Source organism: Pteropus vampyrus, unplaced genomic scaffold (assembly GCF_000151845.1).
Source record: "Pteropus vampyrus isolate Shadow unplaced genomic scaffold, Pvam_2.0 Scaffold116, whole genome shotgun sequence".
In the NCBI taxonomy this organism is placed as follows: Eukaryota; Metazoa; Chordata; class Mammalia; order Chiroptera; family Pteropodidae; genus Pteropus; species Pteropus vampyrus.
Window position 1 is genome coordinate 4,692,238 of NW_011888897.1, and position 19,067 is coordinate 4,711,304.

At 34.4% G+C, this 19,067-nt stretch overlaps 1 protein-coding gene and 1 pseudogene across 3 annotated transcripts in view; both read left to right on the forward strand.

The window, feature by feature from the left end:
* Window positions 1–645: 645 nt before the first annotated feature.
* NEDD1 (neural precursor cell expressed, developmentally down-regulated 1) overlaps window positions 646–19,067 on the forward strand; it is a 43,158-nt gene continuing 24,736 nt past the window's right edge. The window contains exons 1-5 of one of the 3 annotated variants that reach the window (XM_011365927.2): window positions 646–724; window positions 2,981–3,124; window positions 5,158–5,252; window positions 9,329–9,445; window positions 12,433–12,573. In XM_011365927.2, coding sequence (XP_011364229.1) covers window positions 2,989–3,124; window positions 5,158–5,252; window positions 9,329–9,445; window positions 12,433–12,573 — 489 coding nt within the window. In that variant the 5' untranslated portion in view covers window positions 646–724; window positions 2,981–2,988. The other 2 variants (XM_011365924.2, XM_011365925.2) reach the window with 2 other exon arrangements.
* On the forward strand, window positions 7,772–7,890 carry LOC111743587 (annotated as a pseudogene).

Genomic DNA, 19,067 nt, shown 5'->3' on the forward strand with positions numbered 1-19,067 from the left:
CCAGATGCTGTTTGATGTTCCTGACTCAGCAGCATGATGTGGAAGAAATAGTATGGGTTTGAAGTCAGATAACTCAGATGCTTACACTTTGGTTTATTTTTTAGCCTTTCTGAGCTTGTTTCCTGGTTTTAAACCAGCTTGTGGTATTTATGTTCTCCACGGTTTCCTCTTCAGGAAAACCTATCCTACACCTACATCCACGTTCATTTCCCTTATTGTGGGCTTTCGTACATCATGTACCTTTCTTTTGAAACAATTGTTACAATTTCACTTTTTATTTAAGTATGTAATTATTTAACGTCCGCCTCCCATATTGGACTGTAAGCTCCATGGAGTTTGTACTCCCTGGCTAAACCCATCACTGTTCACCCTGGGTCTAGCATAGTGCCTGGCACACAGTAAGCAGTCAACAAACGAACGACAAAGGCGTAGATGCTTGTGGCCTGAGCGCTGTAGCTGGGGTGTGGAGGAAGCCGTCTAGATCCGCAGTTCCCGCCCTGGCACAGGGTAACAACCCCAGCGGAGGCTCCGCACTGCTCCACGGTCAGCTGCAGAGCCGGGCCCAGCCAGCGATCCGGAGCCACTGCCTAGGGCAACGCCTCACCACGTGACGCCATTCGGGGGTGGGACTTCCGGCCGCCGAAGTTTAACAATCCGGGCGGGAGCCGGAAGCACAGTGCTGGAGTGGGCTGTGAGGTGGCCCCCGGTGTACCGCGGCCGAGAGGTGAGGTTCCGGAGGGCCTGAGGTCAGCGGGTCATCGCCCACCGTGTTTTTGCGCATTCCGGAACCCCGCCTGCCTCCGGCCACCTCAGGGGGCGGGTCCGAGGTTCCGGGACTCTGCGCGCCCCGACTGATCCCGTGCTCCGGACGGTTGCCGAGCAGGGGTGCAGTAGCGGGTCTGGCGCGGAAGTTGGAAGCAGCGGGCCAGGGGCGCGGACCTCTCTGCCAGCGACGACCTCCTGCCTGACCTGAGAGGTGGCCGGGTCAGCTGGGGTAGGTTGGTGGCGGCGCTGGGGGATGTGCTGCCTCTGAAAAGTTTGCAGCTTCTCCACAGTTTGCCTCCTTTTGTAAACCTCTCTAATGAGACTCGTTTAGTAGGCGCTTAAATGCATTTTACAAGATAACCCCAGCTGAGCAAGTCTCCTGTAAGTAAAATGCATTTTTGGTCAATGAAAGTTGAAAAACTTTTATTTGTTTAAACTGATTGTTGTTGAGTTGTTTCATGTAGCTGTTATCTCTAAATCCGGGGATGGCAGTCTATTACCGCCTTGTGTCCTGACAGCTCACTTTCCCTAAAACCCACTTTGGAAGGCTGATGTATTCCATCTCCCTCAAATGTGCTCAGTTCTCAGAAGACAGGTAGGTGGGCAGATGGTTCCCGTCCCCTCTCCACTTTCAGAGATGGAAACATACATTAAATGACTTGGCCAAAGTCACTGTCACTTAACTCTTGGGCATTTATTTCGAACCTACTTTTTCTGAGCCCTAGCTTAAGTGATCTTTCCACTACAGTATACCACACCGCTCAACAGGAATGATGTATAGTAATAGTGAAGACACCTTTCAGTTGTGTTTACTGGATTTAGAAATCGCCTTTCCAGCACTTTATTCCTTCAGTAGGGAACCAGAAGGGCACATGTTACCACATGTTAAAGCACCAAATCCAGATACTATGTCTACATTGCAACAGATGACTGTAACGGTTTATAGTAGCAATGTATTTATGTGATGAATGAAGTATAATGAATCACGAGTGACTTTTCTAATTAAAATGTTTTAGCCTTTTTATAAATCCATTAAAAAAAATTTTTTTTTTGTCTCTTGAGAATCAAAGGGTCCTGTAGTTATCCCTCTAGTCCTTTGAAATAGGGTATACTGGACATAATTGTGTTGTTTTGTTGATGACTTGGGAACCTGTCTGTGACATCACTAATGCTGTACTGTACTCTTGCACTGTTCAGGAAGGTATGGAGGATTTATTTCTAGGTCCCCTTCCCTTCCCTCCCATGTGTTTTGGAGCATTTTTTTTGACCTGTCATTCATTACTATTTACTGCCCTTTAAAGTGTCTTCCTAGAACAGCTTCCTTGCTTTCTGCCTTCTAGATTGCTTTAATTTGTAAAATCACTGTCAGACTTATGTTTGAACTGTATATACTGTGAATAAATAATATGAGAGGGAATTGTAGACCAAGAATTGGTATACGGACTTAGTGACATCTCCTTTGGCTGTATTTGCTAATTTTGGAATTACTTGGGAGAACTGGAGTGACTGAATTCTGATCTGCAGAAGTGCTACAGTTTATCATACATTTTAAAAAACATTAAGAGATTACCTATCCAATACTTATCTGTGAGTACCTACTGTGTGCCAGGAAAGTTTCAAGACTGGTGGTAAACAAGACAAAATCTCAGGATCTTTGTTTTGTTCATGCTAGGGGTGAGTAAAATAATTGCAGATAGAAATGCCATGAAAAAAAAAAAAATGAAACAGGATAATGGGATAAGGGCAGCTGGTATGGGGCTGCTTTAGCCTTGGTGATCAGACTAGGCTTTTCTGAGGAGGAGATATTTGAGCTGAGACTGGAATAATGTGAAGGAGATGACCAAGGGAAATCTAGGGAAAGAACATTCCAGGCAGAGGGGGCCCGCAAATGGAAATCGTGGAAGCAAGAACGAAGGCCTGAGTCTAGTGGCCCCAAGGAAGAGAAGTCGGAGAGTTACACCTGGGCTGGTTCTGTAAGGCATGATAAGGAGGTCAGATTTCATTATAATATCTGTGGCGAACCATGGGAAAGTTTGACTAAGAATGATCTGGTTCACATTTTAGAAAGATCACTCCAACTACTTTGTGGTAAGCACACTCTGGAGCAAAAGTGGACAAGTAGCGCCACTTGTTTTAGCTTAGATGCTTCATTTTAACTTCCTTTTTTTTTGTCTGTCCTTAATTTTTTAAATATACTGTGTTAAACTATTTGCAGGTGCAGTCATGCAGGAAAACCTCAGATTTGCTTCATCAGGAGATGATATTAAAATATGGGATGCTTCATCTATGACATTGGTGGATAAATTCAACCCACACACATCACCACATGGAATCAGCTCAGTGTGTTGGAGCAGCAATAGTATCCTTTAAAAAACAAAACAAAACACTTTTTCGTTAGGTTAAACAACCTAACAAAAGTTCCAGTATCAATGGAACTTTTGCATGCAACCCATGAGAAATATATTTTGCATGGCTATGAAAGCTAGATAAAAAGAAACAAGAGTTTTATTAACAATATGTCATGAATGCACATTAATATTCTCTGTTGATTTCTAAAAATTTTAATTGTAGCCTATTACATTGAAAAATACTGCAATTAATATGTAAATATAAATGACTAGATCCAGACCATAGAATTAGTTTTGTTACCAAAAGTTTATTATTGAATCAGATGGGAAAAGATAGGTAATGGTGGGATTTTGGAGTGAGTTTTTGCATCTACATTTGTATATTTGTGGATCTGGTTTGAAAATTAGAGACAGAAAGGCAGAAGCAAAGGTTGGGTGAGGAGATACAAATTAAAATTGTCCAACATTCCCATCTTATTGATGTACTCTCATATTTCTCTTCCTTTCTATGATGAAAATAGTCTTATTTCCTAAACAGGCAAATCATAGTGAATTTTCCTAAGCTTTTTAGGTTTCTGATTCATACCCTCCCTGTTTTCATTTTCTCCTTCCTATATGTGGATAGAATAAATGAGGCAGTGAAACTTGTAAATCAGGATTTCACAGCCTCATACTGTTGACATTTTGTCTTTGCCACATAATTCTTTGTTATGGGGCTGTCCTGTGCATTAGAGGATGTTTAGGAGCCTTTCTAGCCTCTACCCACCAGATGCCAGTAGCCCCGAGTTGAGAACCATAGCTATAAAGAAAGTACTCATCACTTTTTATATAAATGTGTTCTATATACTTGGTATGCTAGAAATTATTCTTTTGTGGAACTTCTACAGTATTTCTTAAGTAACATTAGATTTTAATACTTCTGACATCAATGATGAAAGTAGCAAAGCATTAAAGTATGACTGATTCATGAACAAAAGTATTAGAAGTTTTCATGTCCAACCTAATTATTCTTGCAAATATGTAGCAAAAATGAATTTTCTTATTGAATTAAATTTACCTCTTTATCATTCCTTGATTTTGTTTTATAGTAGCAAAATAAATTACCTTGGTACTCTATTAATCAAACTCATTGTGAAATGACTACATTTTTTAAAAAATCACAATCCATGGCCTGTTTAGAAAATATTTGAATGTTTTGCAAATCATCCAAAAGGAATGCAGTTAGAACTGCTTGTTAAAGCATTGATTTAAACTTCTGATATTTTAATTCGTTAGGACTCTCAAAATCAGATTCTTATTTTTGGTTATGTTATTGTATTTTATCATTTTAGTTTTAAAATACCTACCTTACATTATTTTGTGTTTACTGATTGTTCTACTTATAATTTATGTCAAGGTAAATATAATTTTAAATTAATTTAAATTTTAAAATAAGTTAAAATTAAATTTTAAATAATTTAAATTTAATATAAACTTCCGTAACAAATTGTTGCTATTTAACCACATTTCTTTATATTTCTATATTATAATGTTTATTAACACATTTAAGATTGAAGCATTCTATCAGAAAAATTCTAGTTTTGAGAAAATATCAGGTTTTATTTTTTTAGTGGACAAATAAGAGACTAATGCGGATATTTGCTTCCTAGCTTAAATGAGTAGCAAGCACCCTGTAAATAAATAACTATCTTGAACAGTTTTTATAGATGAAAAAGCTGATTGATATTTGCTGATGTTGCTTTTATCATGCTCCCATTCTTGAAGGATAAAATTAGACCTTCTGGCCTATGCTTTGAAAGTGGAGTAGTATTTCACATGTGTCACATAGCTTTCAAGCGATAGCAAAGCCAGAAAGGATAGTTCTCGTCTTAGTAATTAGTAACCTGAGCCATTTTCGAAAGCTAATGTATAACTGTGTTCATTTGCTTTTCTTCTTAGGTTGATGTGCTTGCTTTTATCTTCACAATTCTTATATTAATAGTCTTATATTAATAGTGCTAGAGATGCTCATGGATTGTTTTATGCTCCATAACTCTTTATTTAGATAACTTTCTAGTGACAGCATCTTCCAGTGGTGACAAAATTGTTGTTTCAAGTTGCAAATGTAAACCTGTTCCACTTTTAGAGCTTGGTGAAGGGGTAAGTGATTTTTTAAAAAAACTTTTAAAAAAATCTTTGTTCTACTTGGGTCGTTAATGCTTATTTTTTATGGTGCTTGCAACTAAATGTAAAGGTATTTAAAAACATTCTTAACCTAAGGTCAAAATTATACAGTAACACTTACAGGTGAGACAGGTACTGAAACATCTTTAGGTAAAATAATACTGGATCCTGGGAGAGTAATCAAGGACTTAAATTTTGTCAACTAGGCACTTGCTTTTTCCATTTTCTGTCTATGAAAGGTTCCCTGGTATGGCTGCCTTTTTTAGGACCAAGGCTCACTTAGGTCAAGAGGTTGACTTGACTATAGTATAGAGCCCTGATGATGTAGCTGTGCCCTCACTGATGTTGGGCTCAGGAGCATCAGCTAAAGACATCTCTTTTGCTTTTGCTTTTGTTCACCTCATACTGAGGGACCTGCCTGAGCCTCTCCAAACTCTCCTGGAACAGGATGGCTTTGTCAAAATAAGCTTTGGTCCCAGAGCATTTTAATGTAGAGTTCCCTGTATATTGTTTTCTTATTCTTTTGTTTTGTAAATTAATCTCTTTGATTCAGGATAATGCTGACTTCCTCATTTCCAATCACACTCCTTGAAAGCTATTTCTTTTTTAAATAAGATAAAGTCTAAGTAAAAAGGTAGTCAGTAGCTTGTTCTTTTTTTAAGTTTCAAAGTTTTCATAGCAGACCCTAAATCATTATGAATTGTCTTAATTTTATCCACTGGAGTAGGTCAGGTAGCCCAATTAGAACACAGTAGGACATGGAATCTAAAAGCTCATCTAACTTAAAAAGGACTTTTGATTTCTGTCAGTCCTTTCCTAAAGCTATCTGGTGGGATTGATCCAATCCCGTTAGAGAGAATGTCTGCTGAGAGTAGAAATGGAGTTTGAGACACGCTCCCTGTTCAGGCTCAGTTAAGTAAAACTGAGGCAGAGAGTGTCCCTGGTTGAAAGAAGTCAAAGTGTACTCTTCAGAAGCAGGCAAAAATATCTTAGTCGTCTTTGGAAATTTAAATTTTGTCAAAGGTGGTCAACAAACATTTGCTTATTTAACTATAAGCATCAAAACAATTTTGATTCCACCTCCACCACAATATGTATTGTGCTACTTTTATGCATTATGCTTTAGAACCAGTTTGGGACCGGACCTTTTTTGTTGTTTAATTAAAGTTGCAAAAGAACAGATGATATTCACAAATGTGACAGAATTTTAAGGATTTTGTGATTATTCCATATCAGTTGCTATAGTTAATTTCTTTTCCCACAGGTAAGAAATCACATCAGAATGCAGGTGGATGGAAGTGAGGTTATTATAGTTAAAATTTGAATCTGCTTTAATTTACTTACAAAAATATTGTGCAAACATTGCTTTTGTAGCCTTGATTGGTAATTTCTTGTAAGATATTATTGTGTTGATAACCTTTGCTTTGTAAGATCTAAGTCTTTTTACTAATGTATCATATGAGATATTAGACCTTTCCAACATGGGAAGATAAGATTCTGTTTTACTCTAACATTATTTTTAGAGTAGAACTTTAAGTTCATATTTATTTTCTTTGATGTTCTGTTTTACTTCTTTTAAAGTAGGCTGTTTGGTATTAAGTTTTATAATGTATATGATAGGCTACTATATAACCTAGAAATTTGACCAGCTCTTAATTTTGGATTTTGAAAACTGTACCCATTGCTTATGTCTTGGGGAACAGGATTTTTATAATAATCATATGGTTTTTATTAATTATTTAAGTTCACTTGCTACATTAAAACTATATTAACATAAAAAAAGTCTTCTATCATTAGGGTAAGCCAGCTATAAATACAGCTTTTGTTCTGAGCCCTTAAGATTAATTTGAGTTGTTTTTGACAGTTAGAATCCTAATATATTGATCTTTGATGGACACCATTCTTGTCTGTTTTCTTTAAAGGTTATTTTTATAGCTTTTAGCAAACTGTCCAGATTCTAAATTTTATTGGTCTGTTTAGACTAAAGTCAGTTCCCAGCATTGGATCCTTTAGGAGAACTATACCAACTATACTGAAACATTGATGCAGTGCGCTCCTGATATTTTTATATGTGTTAGTAATTTTGAACCCTTTGTCAAAATTTGAGAGCTGTAAGAAACCTTAGGGACAGGGGGTCATCTGTACCCTTTTAAGAACCTAGATGTTTTTGAGATGCATGGACTCTTCAATGTAGGAACAGTAGATCTAGACTTCATCTCTCATTTCTCAGATGAAGAAACAGGCTCAGAAAGATAAGGTGACTTACCTAAATGTACATAATTTGTCTTTGGAATTTATTTCTGTTTTTTTTTTTTCCCCCCCATGGCATTCAGCTGGAGATGAGAACAATTAATATAAGTACATAGCATACCTGAAGATTAAATATGAAAAAAAAAAACCATACAACATCTGTGTTCTGTGTTGTAGCATAGTTGTGGATGGGTACTACCAGATAGATGACATTCATAGATAATCATTGTGAAAAAAACTCAATTGTCTACAGCCATGCCACTCTGAACAAGCCCAATTCCATCTGGTCTCGGAAGCTAAACAGGATCGGGCCTGGTTAGTACTTGGACGGGAGACCACCTAGGAAGACCAGGTGCTGTAGGCATAAAAAATAAGAAATAAGGGATTGTAAGCTGACAAGGTCCTTGTAATCTGTGAGGTCAACTAAGCATTGCCTCACCTAAAAAAAAACCCACAAAAACAACAAAAAAACCCCAAAAACTCGATAAGCTCTATACTTTTAGCCATTTATTTCATAAATATTTATTGAACATAGATATATTCTTTGCTCTAATGAAACTGACATTCTGGTGGAAGTCAGACAAACTAGTAAACGGAATACCCAAATAGTGATAAGTTATGCAGACAACTAAAATGAGATACCTAGATAACAAGTTACATTAGGTAGCCAAGAGACATCTCCTGAAGAGGTGGCATTTAAGTTGCTATCTGTTGACCAGAAGAAGCCATTCAGTCAAGGTTCAGGGAATTTAACTTTCCAGGCAAGGACAGCTGTGTAGAATTCTTGAGACAAATAGAGAGTCATTATGTTTAAGGAATGTAAGAAGGTCAGTGTGGCTGGAAAATTAGTGTGTGAGGAAGAAAATGGTGACAGATGAGGTGGGAAGGGGCCGGATGAATGGGGCTTTGAAAGTTAGTTAATGAGTTTGGAATTTATTCTGAGGCTGATTAGAAGCCATTGATTTTTAAATGAGAAAGACATGATCTGATTCACATTTTATAAAGGTCACCTTACTTGTGGAGCATGGAATGTAGGGAGGTAGAAGTGGAAGGAGGACAACCAGTTAGGAGGCTGCTATTGTGGTTTGGCAAGATTTGGATTAGGGTGCAAGCAGTAGTGACAGATAAAGGAGGGCCTGTATGGGATTTATTTTAGTATTGGGGTTTAGAGAATTCATGATAGATTCAGGGAAAGGAGAATGAGGAATCTAAGGTAATTCTGGATTTTTATCTTGAGAAACTGGATGGGCAGTGTCTTTACAAACATGAGGAAGAGTATAGAGTCAAGTTCTGATGACTTGATGTTTGAGACTTGGGCTTCTTAGGGGAAATTTGCTATGAGACTTTGGGAAACTATTTGTCCTATTTACAAGACTTTCTCCATCTGTAAAATGAAGGGTTTAGACATCTTTTAAAGTTCCCTCTACCTTTAGTGTTTTCTGAGCTGTGGGTTGATTCTAAGGTATTCTGTGGAAGTGCAAGAGCAGGTTTATTAAGGGGAGATGTTAAGGGCAAGCCCTGATGGGAGGCCAGGATTTGCTGGTGTTTCCTCAGCTTCCTCTGACACCTCTGTTCTATGGAAGAGAACACAACTCTGATTGATTTCCTTGAAGCCTTTTTGAACTCCTTACAAGCTGTTGGTTCCATGTGGAAGATGATGAGAGGCGAATCTTTAGTATAAGTATTTGAATGTTCTTAGCATTTAATTCAACAAATATTTATCAAGTACCTTAAGTGTTGGATGAGACTTGAAAGTTATGTCTGGTCTCTTAAATTAAGGTAACTCTTTTTTTCTTTAATAGCAAAAGCAGACATGTGTCAGTTTAAATTCCACATCTATGTATTTGGTAAGCGGAGGCCTAAATAACACTGTCAATATTTGGGATTTAAAATCAAAAAGAGTTCATCGATCTCTTAAGGTAAGCAGCTTTTTTCTTTTAATCCTTACAGAAATGAGTATCTCACAGTGTGTTTAGTTCCCAAACTTTGCTTTTAATTTTGAACTTTTATGATAAAAATAAGATGCTTTAGTATTAAGTGAGATTTGTTAGGGGAAATAAAGATGCCATTTAGGCAGAAACATATTTTGTCTACTTTTTCCTTCATGTATGTCATTAATGCATATTATTGGTGTTTAAAACTTTTTTTTCCCACTTAGTTCTACTTTTGTTTTAATGAACCACCTCACATTTTCTGCAGTATGGTTTATTGTCAGCAGAGATGTTTTTTCAAGGCACTGTGAAAAAATGAGAGTAGTTTGGGGAAGATAGTACTCTATCTGATAGTCAGAGTTGTGGATTTGGCTTCTTAGTTGTCTAGTATATTTGTGTATGTATTTTCATCTTGGTAATGAAATAGTTTTAAAAATAATTTACTGTTTATAATTAGTGTTTCTTTAAATAGTTAGTTTTTTGTAGTTTCAGAAAATAAAAATGTCACACAGAACCCTCTGGGTTATGAAGGTTTTTTTTTTTTTTTAATTGTGCTTTTCACTATCATGTTCTTTTGATATTTGGAAGTCCACATTTATTTTTAATTTTTACATGACTTAAAGAAGTTCTAATATGGAAAATTTTAAACATTTATTTGTACACATACATATATACACACATGTATTCATCATATCTTACTTCAGTGATGATCAGCTCATAGATAATATGTTTTATCTATGCTCTCATCTACTCTCAAATCCTCATACCCTCAGATTATTTTGAAGCAAATACCGGATATCATTATCATCTTGTAATATACCTTAATGTCATTGAGTTAATTCTAATTAGGGAAATGGTATATAGAAGAATGGTTTTCTCTTAGCTAAATTGAAATATAATCCTGTAATTACTGTTTAAAATATTACCTTTGGAAGTTCATTATTTTATGTATTAGCTAAACTTTGAAGAGGCTTACGAAAAATTGAAAAATTGCCAATAATGAAAATCATTCATTTTTATTGAATTCTTTGATATGCCAGTCACTGTGCTTGACATATGTTTATCTGTTTATCTCAACAACTCTGTGAAGCACGTACTACTATTCTTATGTACAAGTGGAGAAACTCAGGCTCATAAATGTTAAAGAACTTTTTCAGCGGTCAAACAACTAGTAATGACAAAGATGAGATGCAAACTCAGATGTTATTCATTGTTTAATCTTTTAAATTATTCAGCAATTGAATAAAAGTTATTTAGAGGGATATACTTATTATGAACAGGGAACATTTTACAAAGTTGAGAAGAGTTTAGAAGTCTATGACCCGTTTTGTCACATATTGTCACACAATTTAGGAGCATCACTTACCCCCTCCCCCCATCCCTCTTTACTGCATGGCAAAAATTCTACTAATTTCTCTATCCTCAGCTTTCAAATTATTCTCAATAGTTTTTTCTCTTATTGTTTGAAACTCTTTGAATACTTTATTCCTTCATTCATTAAATTAACAAGTACTTGACTGACTAATTGTAATAGTGGGAAATCTAATCTTTCACCTTCAGATCCCTCCTCTGCAGTGTTCTTTCTGGTAACAGCACAATTTTTGGCACTGAGTGACATATTTTCCACAGTTGAAAAAACATACCTGCTTCTTTGCAGAGTCATAGAAATTGTAGTGCACCTCATATTCTTAATTTCCCAAACGGAAACAATGCGCTAAATGTCTACTCTTTCTTTTTTTCTTCTCATCAAACATTTTTTACTCAGGGTAGCAGTTGTTTCTTTGATTTAGCAAAGGAATAAAATGTAAAGGCACCTCCAAACATGCTTGAAGGACCATTTGGAAAAGTTGTAATATAAGTGGAATAGTATAGTTACTATTCTTGATATTAAATTAATTATTAGATGCAAAAGTTAATTTATATTAAGATGCGATACTAGACTGTTAAAAACTACACCCCTGATCCTGATCACTTGTCTGTGTTCCTACTAGATAGCTCTAATTTGATGTTGGAAAGCATAGTCCTTGTGAACTCAGTTTGTTTGAAAACAGTTTTATTTCCTCAAAGTGGATTCCCCTTCGGATGTAGGAGACAGCCTAGGAGAAGGAAGCAAACGTGCTTTGGAGTTTGTTATGGAATTGAATCCTGGTACCACCACTTAGCAGTTATGTGGGCTTGCACGGGTTTCTTAACCTTTCTGTGTCTCATTTAGTTAACTCATCTATAATATGGAAAAATGACCTTGCCTTCAGGATTGTTCTAAGGATTAATAATAATAATAATAATAATAATAATAATAATAATATATAAAGCTCCCAGCATTAGTAGGTATTCAGTAAATAGAAGCAGCTGCTATCATCTCTCAGGCATACCTTGCTCATTCTGGCTTCAGGGCTTTTGTTTTTTGCTCTACTTTGTGGTGTCTGATTTCTTTCCCCTTCCCCTAACTTATCTCGTATCCTTTCTTTAAGGTTAAACTCAAGCTTTATGTCTTCCATAAAGCTTCCTCTGTCAACTCAGTTCACAAGGATGCCTCTTTCTCTTTCCTTTTGACACTTTGCCTCTACCACAAATTTAGCATTCATTCTGCTGTTTTCGTGTTAACTTAAATGTCCCATCTTCTCAATTGAACAGTAATACTCTCAAGGGCAAGGGACTCTCATAATAATCAACTTGCAATAAATGTTACATGTCAGTGGAAGTGAATTCTTTAAGGTAGACATAATGCCATAAAGAAATTACCTTTCCTTTCTGTCTCTTGTTTCTGAGTGCCTGATCATTATTATAGTTGTGAAAAATAGATCTCAGTTCCCTGAGAAGATTTGGTGTTGATCAGATTGTTTCTTACTTATGTGAGTTTTTAAATGTTATTTGAGGAAAATGTTAAAGCAAATATTAGGTTGACAAATAGATAATATTTATAAAACTTTAAATTTAGAAAAAGGTGAAAATTTTTCATTTTTTTTTCCTTTCAGGATCATAAAGATGAAGTAACTTGTGTAACATATAATTGGAATGATTGCTACATTGCTTCTGGATCTCTCAGTGGTGAAATTATTTTGCACAGTGTAACCACTAATTTATCAAGTACTCCTTTTGGTCATGGTAGTAACCAGGTACAGTATGGGTTTTTTCAAAATAAAGTTGATAAGATAGATTTTTTTTTATATAAAACAAGGAATTTAAGCTTTTAAAATTAAGTATTTTAAATTTGCATTTACTTTGCTTGAAAACACAGCTAGCTACTTTTTAATGGTAGTGTTTTAAAATGTTCAAATAACAAGCTAATTTATACTAGATTATAGTGCTTACTTGAATTCAGTTAGGCCATTGAGTAGTCACATGCTCCTAGAATATAACTATATATAACAAACAGAAATAGCGTTAATAGGTTAAGCCCAAAACATGGATATTAATCTTTTTGTGATATTGCAGTTATAGGAATATTGCATAGCTCAGACCGTGTCAGATATGTTCATGAATAGGCCGGTGGACATAGAGTGGTTGAGTGTGTTTAGGTGCAGAGTGAATTGAGTTTTGTTTTTTGTTTAAGTATATGATAGTTAATGTATCACGCTTATTCATGTATTTCAGGTTAATACAGGAATATTTAGGGAAACTTTTTATAAAGGGAAACCAGTCGCATTTTTTCTTTATAAAAATTAGTTTATAAAATTCTTAAAAAAATAAATTTAGTTTCTCAAGAAATGTAATTCTTGTCTAACTTTCTATGAAATTCTCCACAGAAATTTCCAATGAGGTATCTTACTTTAATCCTTACTTTTTATTGTAATCATTTTGGCCATAATTACTATTAGATAAAAGATGGGAGCTCCTCGGTTTTGAAAAGCACTTTTTAAAATTATTATTTGAATAGTATATATATAATGTTTCAGGAAAATTTAATGGATATTAAAAATGCATAGAAGAGTCTTTTCAAGTTTCATATATATTGGGAATAAAAGCGATATACATATAAATGATATACATATAAATAGGTGGTTGATGTAAAAATGTTACGGTGATTCAGAACAGTGAGAGAAAACTGGGAACAAAATAAGGAAAATTGAAAGAAGGATTTCAACTAGGTCTAAGGCTTGACTTTTTGTTCTTACTGCAATATAAACTGGCCTGTTTGCCAGTTACTTGATTCTAACTTGTATTAGGGTTAACTCTACATTTCCACACTATAGTTGGAACCATATCTTCTTTTCTTTGTCTTTAACCATTGTCCAAATTTGTGCCTTACATGAAAAAAGGTCCTCCATTAATGTGAATGGATGATTATATTTAATTTTAATAGGCTACTATAGAACTTTGGGAGAAGGATGTTTTATATGGAAGAAATCTCAAGAACAAAAATAAGGAACAGAAGGTGCATGGGTTTTATTAGGGCCAGTGTGAGAAAAGATTGGAAAGATATGCATGAACATAATGTCGATGTGGGACTTTGAATGCCAGACCAAAGATTTGGCTTTTGTTTTGGTAGGCATTTAGGGAACTAATCAAAGTTTTTGTTTAGTTGAATGTCAGAATGATAGAATCCTTGAACTGGAAAAAAGCCTTTAGAGATAATCTCACTTTCTGCATTGTGGATGAGGATAACTGATTTGCCACCGAGAATGTATTAATATTGTCATACATGTAGGAAGCAATATTTTTTGTTTTTGTGATTCTTTTTGGTTATTTGTATTTTGATAATGGAGACATAAAGCCTAAGCCCTTAGATGTTGGAATCATTGTGAAAACTCTTACCTAGTATTCAGATTTCTTGCTATGTAAGGAAATAGACTAATTTCTAATTTTATTTCCTTTTTCCTTTTTTTTTTTTTTTTTTGTATATTAGAGGCATGACAAATTTAGATTTGTAAATTCCTGGCTGACTTTTCAGTAACACAAAAAGTAGGTCAGATAACTACCATGTGTATTCTTATGTTTCAGTTTTTATTGTATCTTGCTAAAGAGTTTTCTTATTAAAACCAAGTATGAAGGAATAATCCTGAAAACATTTGGTTTAGTTATTGCTCTTGGCCTTATGTGTAAAATGTTTAAATTTTTAAAATTGACATATAGCTTACACATAATAAAGTACATATATCTTAAGTGTAGAGCCAGATAAATTTTTATATATACAAATATTTGTGTAACTACTACCAAAATCAAGATAGAGAACATTTCCAGCACGCTGGAAGACTCCTTCTTAACCCTTTCCAGTCACTACCTCATATTTCCTAAGAGAGTTTACGTGTTTGGTTCCTTTTAGTCTTTATTGTTTGCTTTGTTGCATGGAATAGTAGTAGTTCATACTGCTTTACTACTGCCTAGTTAGTGTTCCAGTATATGGATGTGACACTGTCCATCTTATCGATCATGGACATGAGTTGTTTCTAGTTTTAAGCTGTTATGATAAAGCTACTGAAGCTGCTGTGAATATTTTTGTGCAAGTATTTTTGTGGATGGATGTTTTTGTCTTCAGTCAGGGAATCACTAGGTCTCAGGGTAACAGATTTTACTTTTTAAAAAATTGTGCAAAAGTTTTCTAAAGAGCTTGTGCCATTTTATACTTTTCTAAAGTGCTTGTGCCATTTTATACTCCAGTTGTTCCACTAATACAAAGTATTGTCTATCTTATTAATTTCAGCCACTTTGATGGTTATATAATGGTGTTTATTATGGTTTTAATTTGCATTTCTCTGTGTTGAATGACTTGAGTGCATTTTCATACACCTTCTTTTGTGAAGTGACCAAGTTTCTTCCTCTTTTTTTTGTATTGGGTTATTTGTATTATTCTGGTTGATTTGTATAAAGTTAATATATAGTCGAGATGGAGTCATTTTTTGGATATGCATATTGCATATACTTTTTAACCTACAGCTCGCCTTTTTACTCTCTTAATGCCTTTTTTTAAATGAACAGAAGTCCTTAAATTTAATGAAATCTAGTCTAGCATATCATTTTTTTTAAAGGATGCTGGTTTTTTGTGTGTGTGTATCCTCTTGAAGAATCTCTCATGCCCCAAGATCTTAAAAATAGTGTTCTTCGTTTTCTTTTAGATAAAGCTTTGTTTTACTTGTCTTATTTATATCTATTATGATCCATTTCAAATTTATTTTTTGTGTATGGTATGAGATAGGATTCAACTTTCCATACTGGTGTATAATTAGGCCAGCATTATATGTTGCAAATACCATGCTATTGCCAATGGGGTGAGCGTAGGTGGTGAGAGGGTTTGGCGAGCATTCCAGATAGAGGTTATCACTTTCCTAGAATCCTTACTACCATTTATTGTGTTTCAAGCACTGTGATCATTGCTTTGTATTACATTTTGTTGTTTAATCTTTGCTACTTGCTTGTGAGGTGCATGTTATTCTCATTTTACAAGTGAGAAAACAGATTCCAGGGCTTTGAGGTCCTAAGACTCTTACCTGTTTTGAATAGCTGTAGCATTGTTTCTTTTGGGATCTTTCTAGCTCAGGAGCAGCTGAATGTATAAGGATTTGAGGGTCCAAAGCTTCTGGAAATTTTACGGTATTCTCTTGTCACTTTGTATAGGAGTCCAAAATTCTTATCTCATCTTCATGTTAAAAATTTTTCTTTTAAAATTCTAGATGATAGATAGGTTGCTGTGTGGTTGATTTTCAAAGGATTTTCATTGATTAATAAAAAATTAATAGCATAGTAAAACTGAAATTATCTCTACTTTAGGAAAACAGTAATGGTCAAAGCTTATCTCTACGCAAGGTTAGATAAACCAGAACCTGAGATTTTCATGTGCCTGCTGCCGCCTGCTAGGGCAGTTGGCATTTCTATAGCATCTTTTGGTATAGTTTTACATTGCAATTCAGTCCTGCATTTATTTGTAAAGCTAGCTGTGTGAACCTGGCCTATTTACTTAACTCTCAAGCTTTCTTTTCCTTATCTGTCAAGTGAGAATGAGAATATATTTTCAACTAGTTTTTTTGGGTTTTTTGTTGTTGTTGTTTTTTAAGGATCAGACGAGATGCTGAATACATTGTTCAGCATAGTTCCTAATATTTGGTAAGAGATCGATGAACTTTATTGTGAACTTTGAATGAATAAATACATTAATTCATTAAAAAAGCTGTTGTGATTTACTTTCCCAAACTGGTTTGAACATCTTTAGGTTTAATGCATACCCTCTGAACCCCTGGAGTGGGGTATCATATTTCTTGTTTTGGACCAACTTAGAATAAGGAGAGCATTAAAGAAGGTGAAGGAATTGAACTGGAGTGTTAATTTTTTTCCCTTTCCCTGGAACAAATGTTTATATATTTTTTGTATACCATATTATTTTATTTTCCTCTGTACTATTAGAACAGTGTACAGGCTAAGAAATAGCAGTTGGCCCCTGTGCACGTAAGTACGCAGTCTCAATTTTCTTAGTGAAGAAAGTCATCATTTTCATGATTCTTTATGCTTCAGTTTCCCCTTTTCTGGCAGTGTGATTGAAGTCTTTGGAGTGTTTTTTTTTTTAATTAGTTTTTTTCCCTACAAATGATTTTTGCTGTGGCTTATTGTATTGTTGACCAAACCATACAATTGCTAATTGATCATTCATTAAAATTTTTTAAAAGATTTCTCAAAATTCATTTAATATTTCAAATGTATTAAATATTCATTCCTTAAATTTAAACAATGTTCGTGAAAATTTCAAGTGTGTCAAAAAATTGACACAATTGAATTCAAATATACTGTTACCCAACCCAATTTCTGTGTCGATCAGTTTTACTATAGATAGCTTCTGAGTGATTGAGAAAAGTAGTAGATAGGGCATATCTAATGATTAAATTAAAGATTTTCTGTTTTTGTTTCTATGAACAATCAAGAATTTGAAATCTTTAAAACTATCAAATTGATTTCATAGTAAAAATGATAAAACCAGGGAGTCCCACTGAATATGCATTATACTGAATTTCATATCAGAAATGAGATTGCCTGAATATATTTAGAATCTTACTTTGATGTGTATGAGCTGAATTGAAGCTATTAGTTTTATGTGGATCACTGTGGTTTTCTGCAGGGGAAAAAGAGCCTTCCTGCTTCTGCAGAACTGCCAGGGCTGACAGACTTCTTAGATTATAATTGCGTGTCACTATTTGGCAAGTTCAGCAGCTTAGGCTCACAAATACGTTAACCTGTGTTGGGCTTCTCAAACTGCAGTCTTTTTCAAAGCAATTGAAAACATGGGTCTATTTTACTGATTCCTTAAATTTAAAATGATCTTTCTGTGAGATTTTAAATATAATGTATTTCAGTATATGTTAAATAAGCTATTGTCTTCAGTGAAATTTTTGATATTTTAGGTATAGATTTTGTAAGTATTAATAAGCCTGTTTGAGCACAGAGATCTAGTAAATGCTAATAATTATTAATTACAATAAAAAAATTATTTTGTCAAGAATGAGTTTAATTCTGATTTGGTTAACTCGGTGACTGGTTATGTTTGTACCTGAATTTTGGCACTCAAAAAGTTTATCTTACTACAAAGCTTTCTTTCTAGAGTAGTGGTCTCCTTTATGATATAGAGGAGCATTAATATACCATGTGTACGTAATAGTATGGCATTGATTCTCGATATATTTCCTTAGTACTTGTGTATACTTTTCTAGCTTATATATTATGTTCTTAAGCAGTTTTATAGTTGACATGTTGGCATAAAATAAACTTCTATATCTTTACATATTACTTCTTAAAGACTATATTTTTCCTCTATTTTTCTCTTTCACTTTTTCTTTAATGGGATGTAATTTGAAGAAAGTTTTCTTGCAGTATTTCTATGTATAGCTGTCTTTCTTCTCTGTGGTTGTAGTCATGTCATTGGTCCAGTCTTGTTTTGTGTTCTATCCCAGATATTCTCATACCACTTAGTTTTCCTAATGGCTGCATAATATTCCATTGTTCAAATGCCACCGTTTATCTAAACATTTCTGAATTTAAGTATTTTCTAAATTTTTATAATTACAGTGAGCACCACATGTTAGTGTTGTTTCCATAAGTATATATCTTCTGATTTTGATGTTTTCTTTGAGATTACAAATTCTCTTTCAAAGTAACTAACTCAGTCACAGGCTCACATTTTCTTTCCTTGAGGAGCTTAAGTGCGTTACTGTATCTTTTTGGTCTCAAGTGTCTGATGATAATTTCAGTGTTTTTTTCCCTACAAGTCACTTGTTCTTTTTCCTTAGATGACCAAAGGATTTTACTGGACTATGTCTTGGTGTTGTTCTTTCTGTATTACTATTCATAGGTACATGGTGTGCTCATTTAATATATAGTTCAAAAATTTTCTTGTTTCAGGAGTTTTCTTGAATTATAGTTTTTAGTATTTCTTCTTTGTCTTTGTTTTTTCTTTGTTGGGTCTTCTTTAGTAATTCCTTTCTCTCATAATTTTTAACTGTTTCCTTATTTTTGGTTTTTAACAATTCTTTTTACCTATCTTTAAGATAATTATCTGTTGTTTTTTTATTCATCCTTGTATTTCTTTTAAATTAGCCTTCATTTTTGAAGAGATTTTTAAAATTTCTAATTTTCCAAGTTCTGACATCTTATTTCTGAGCTTTCTAATTCTAATTTATATTGTTTTTTTTTT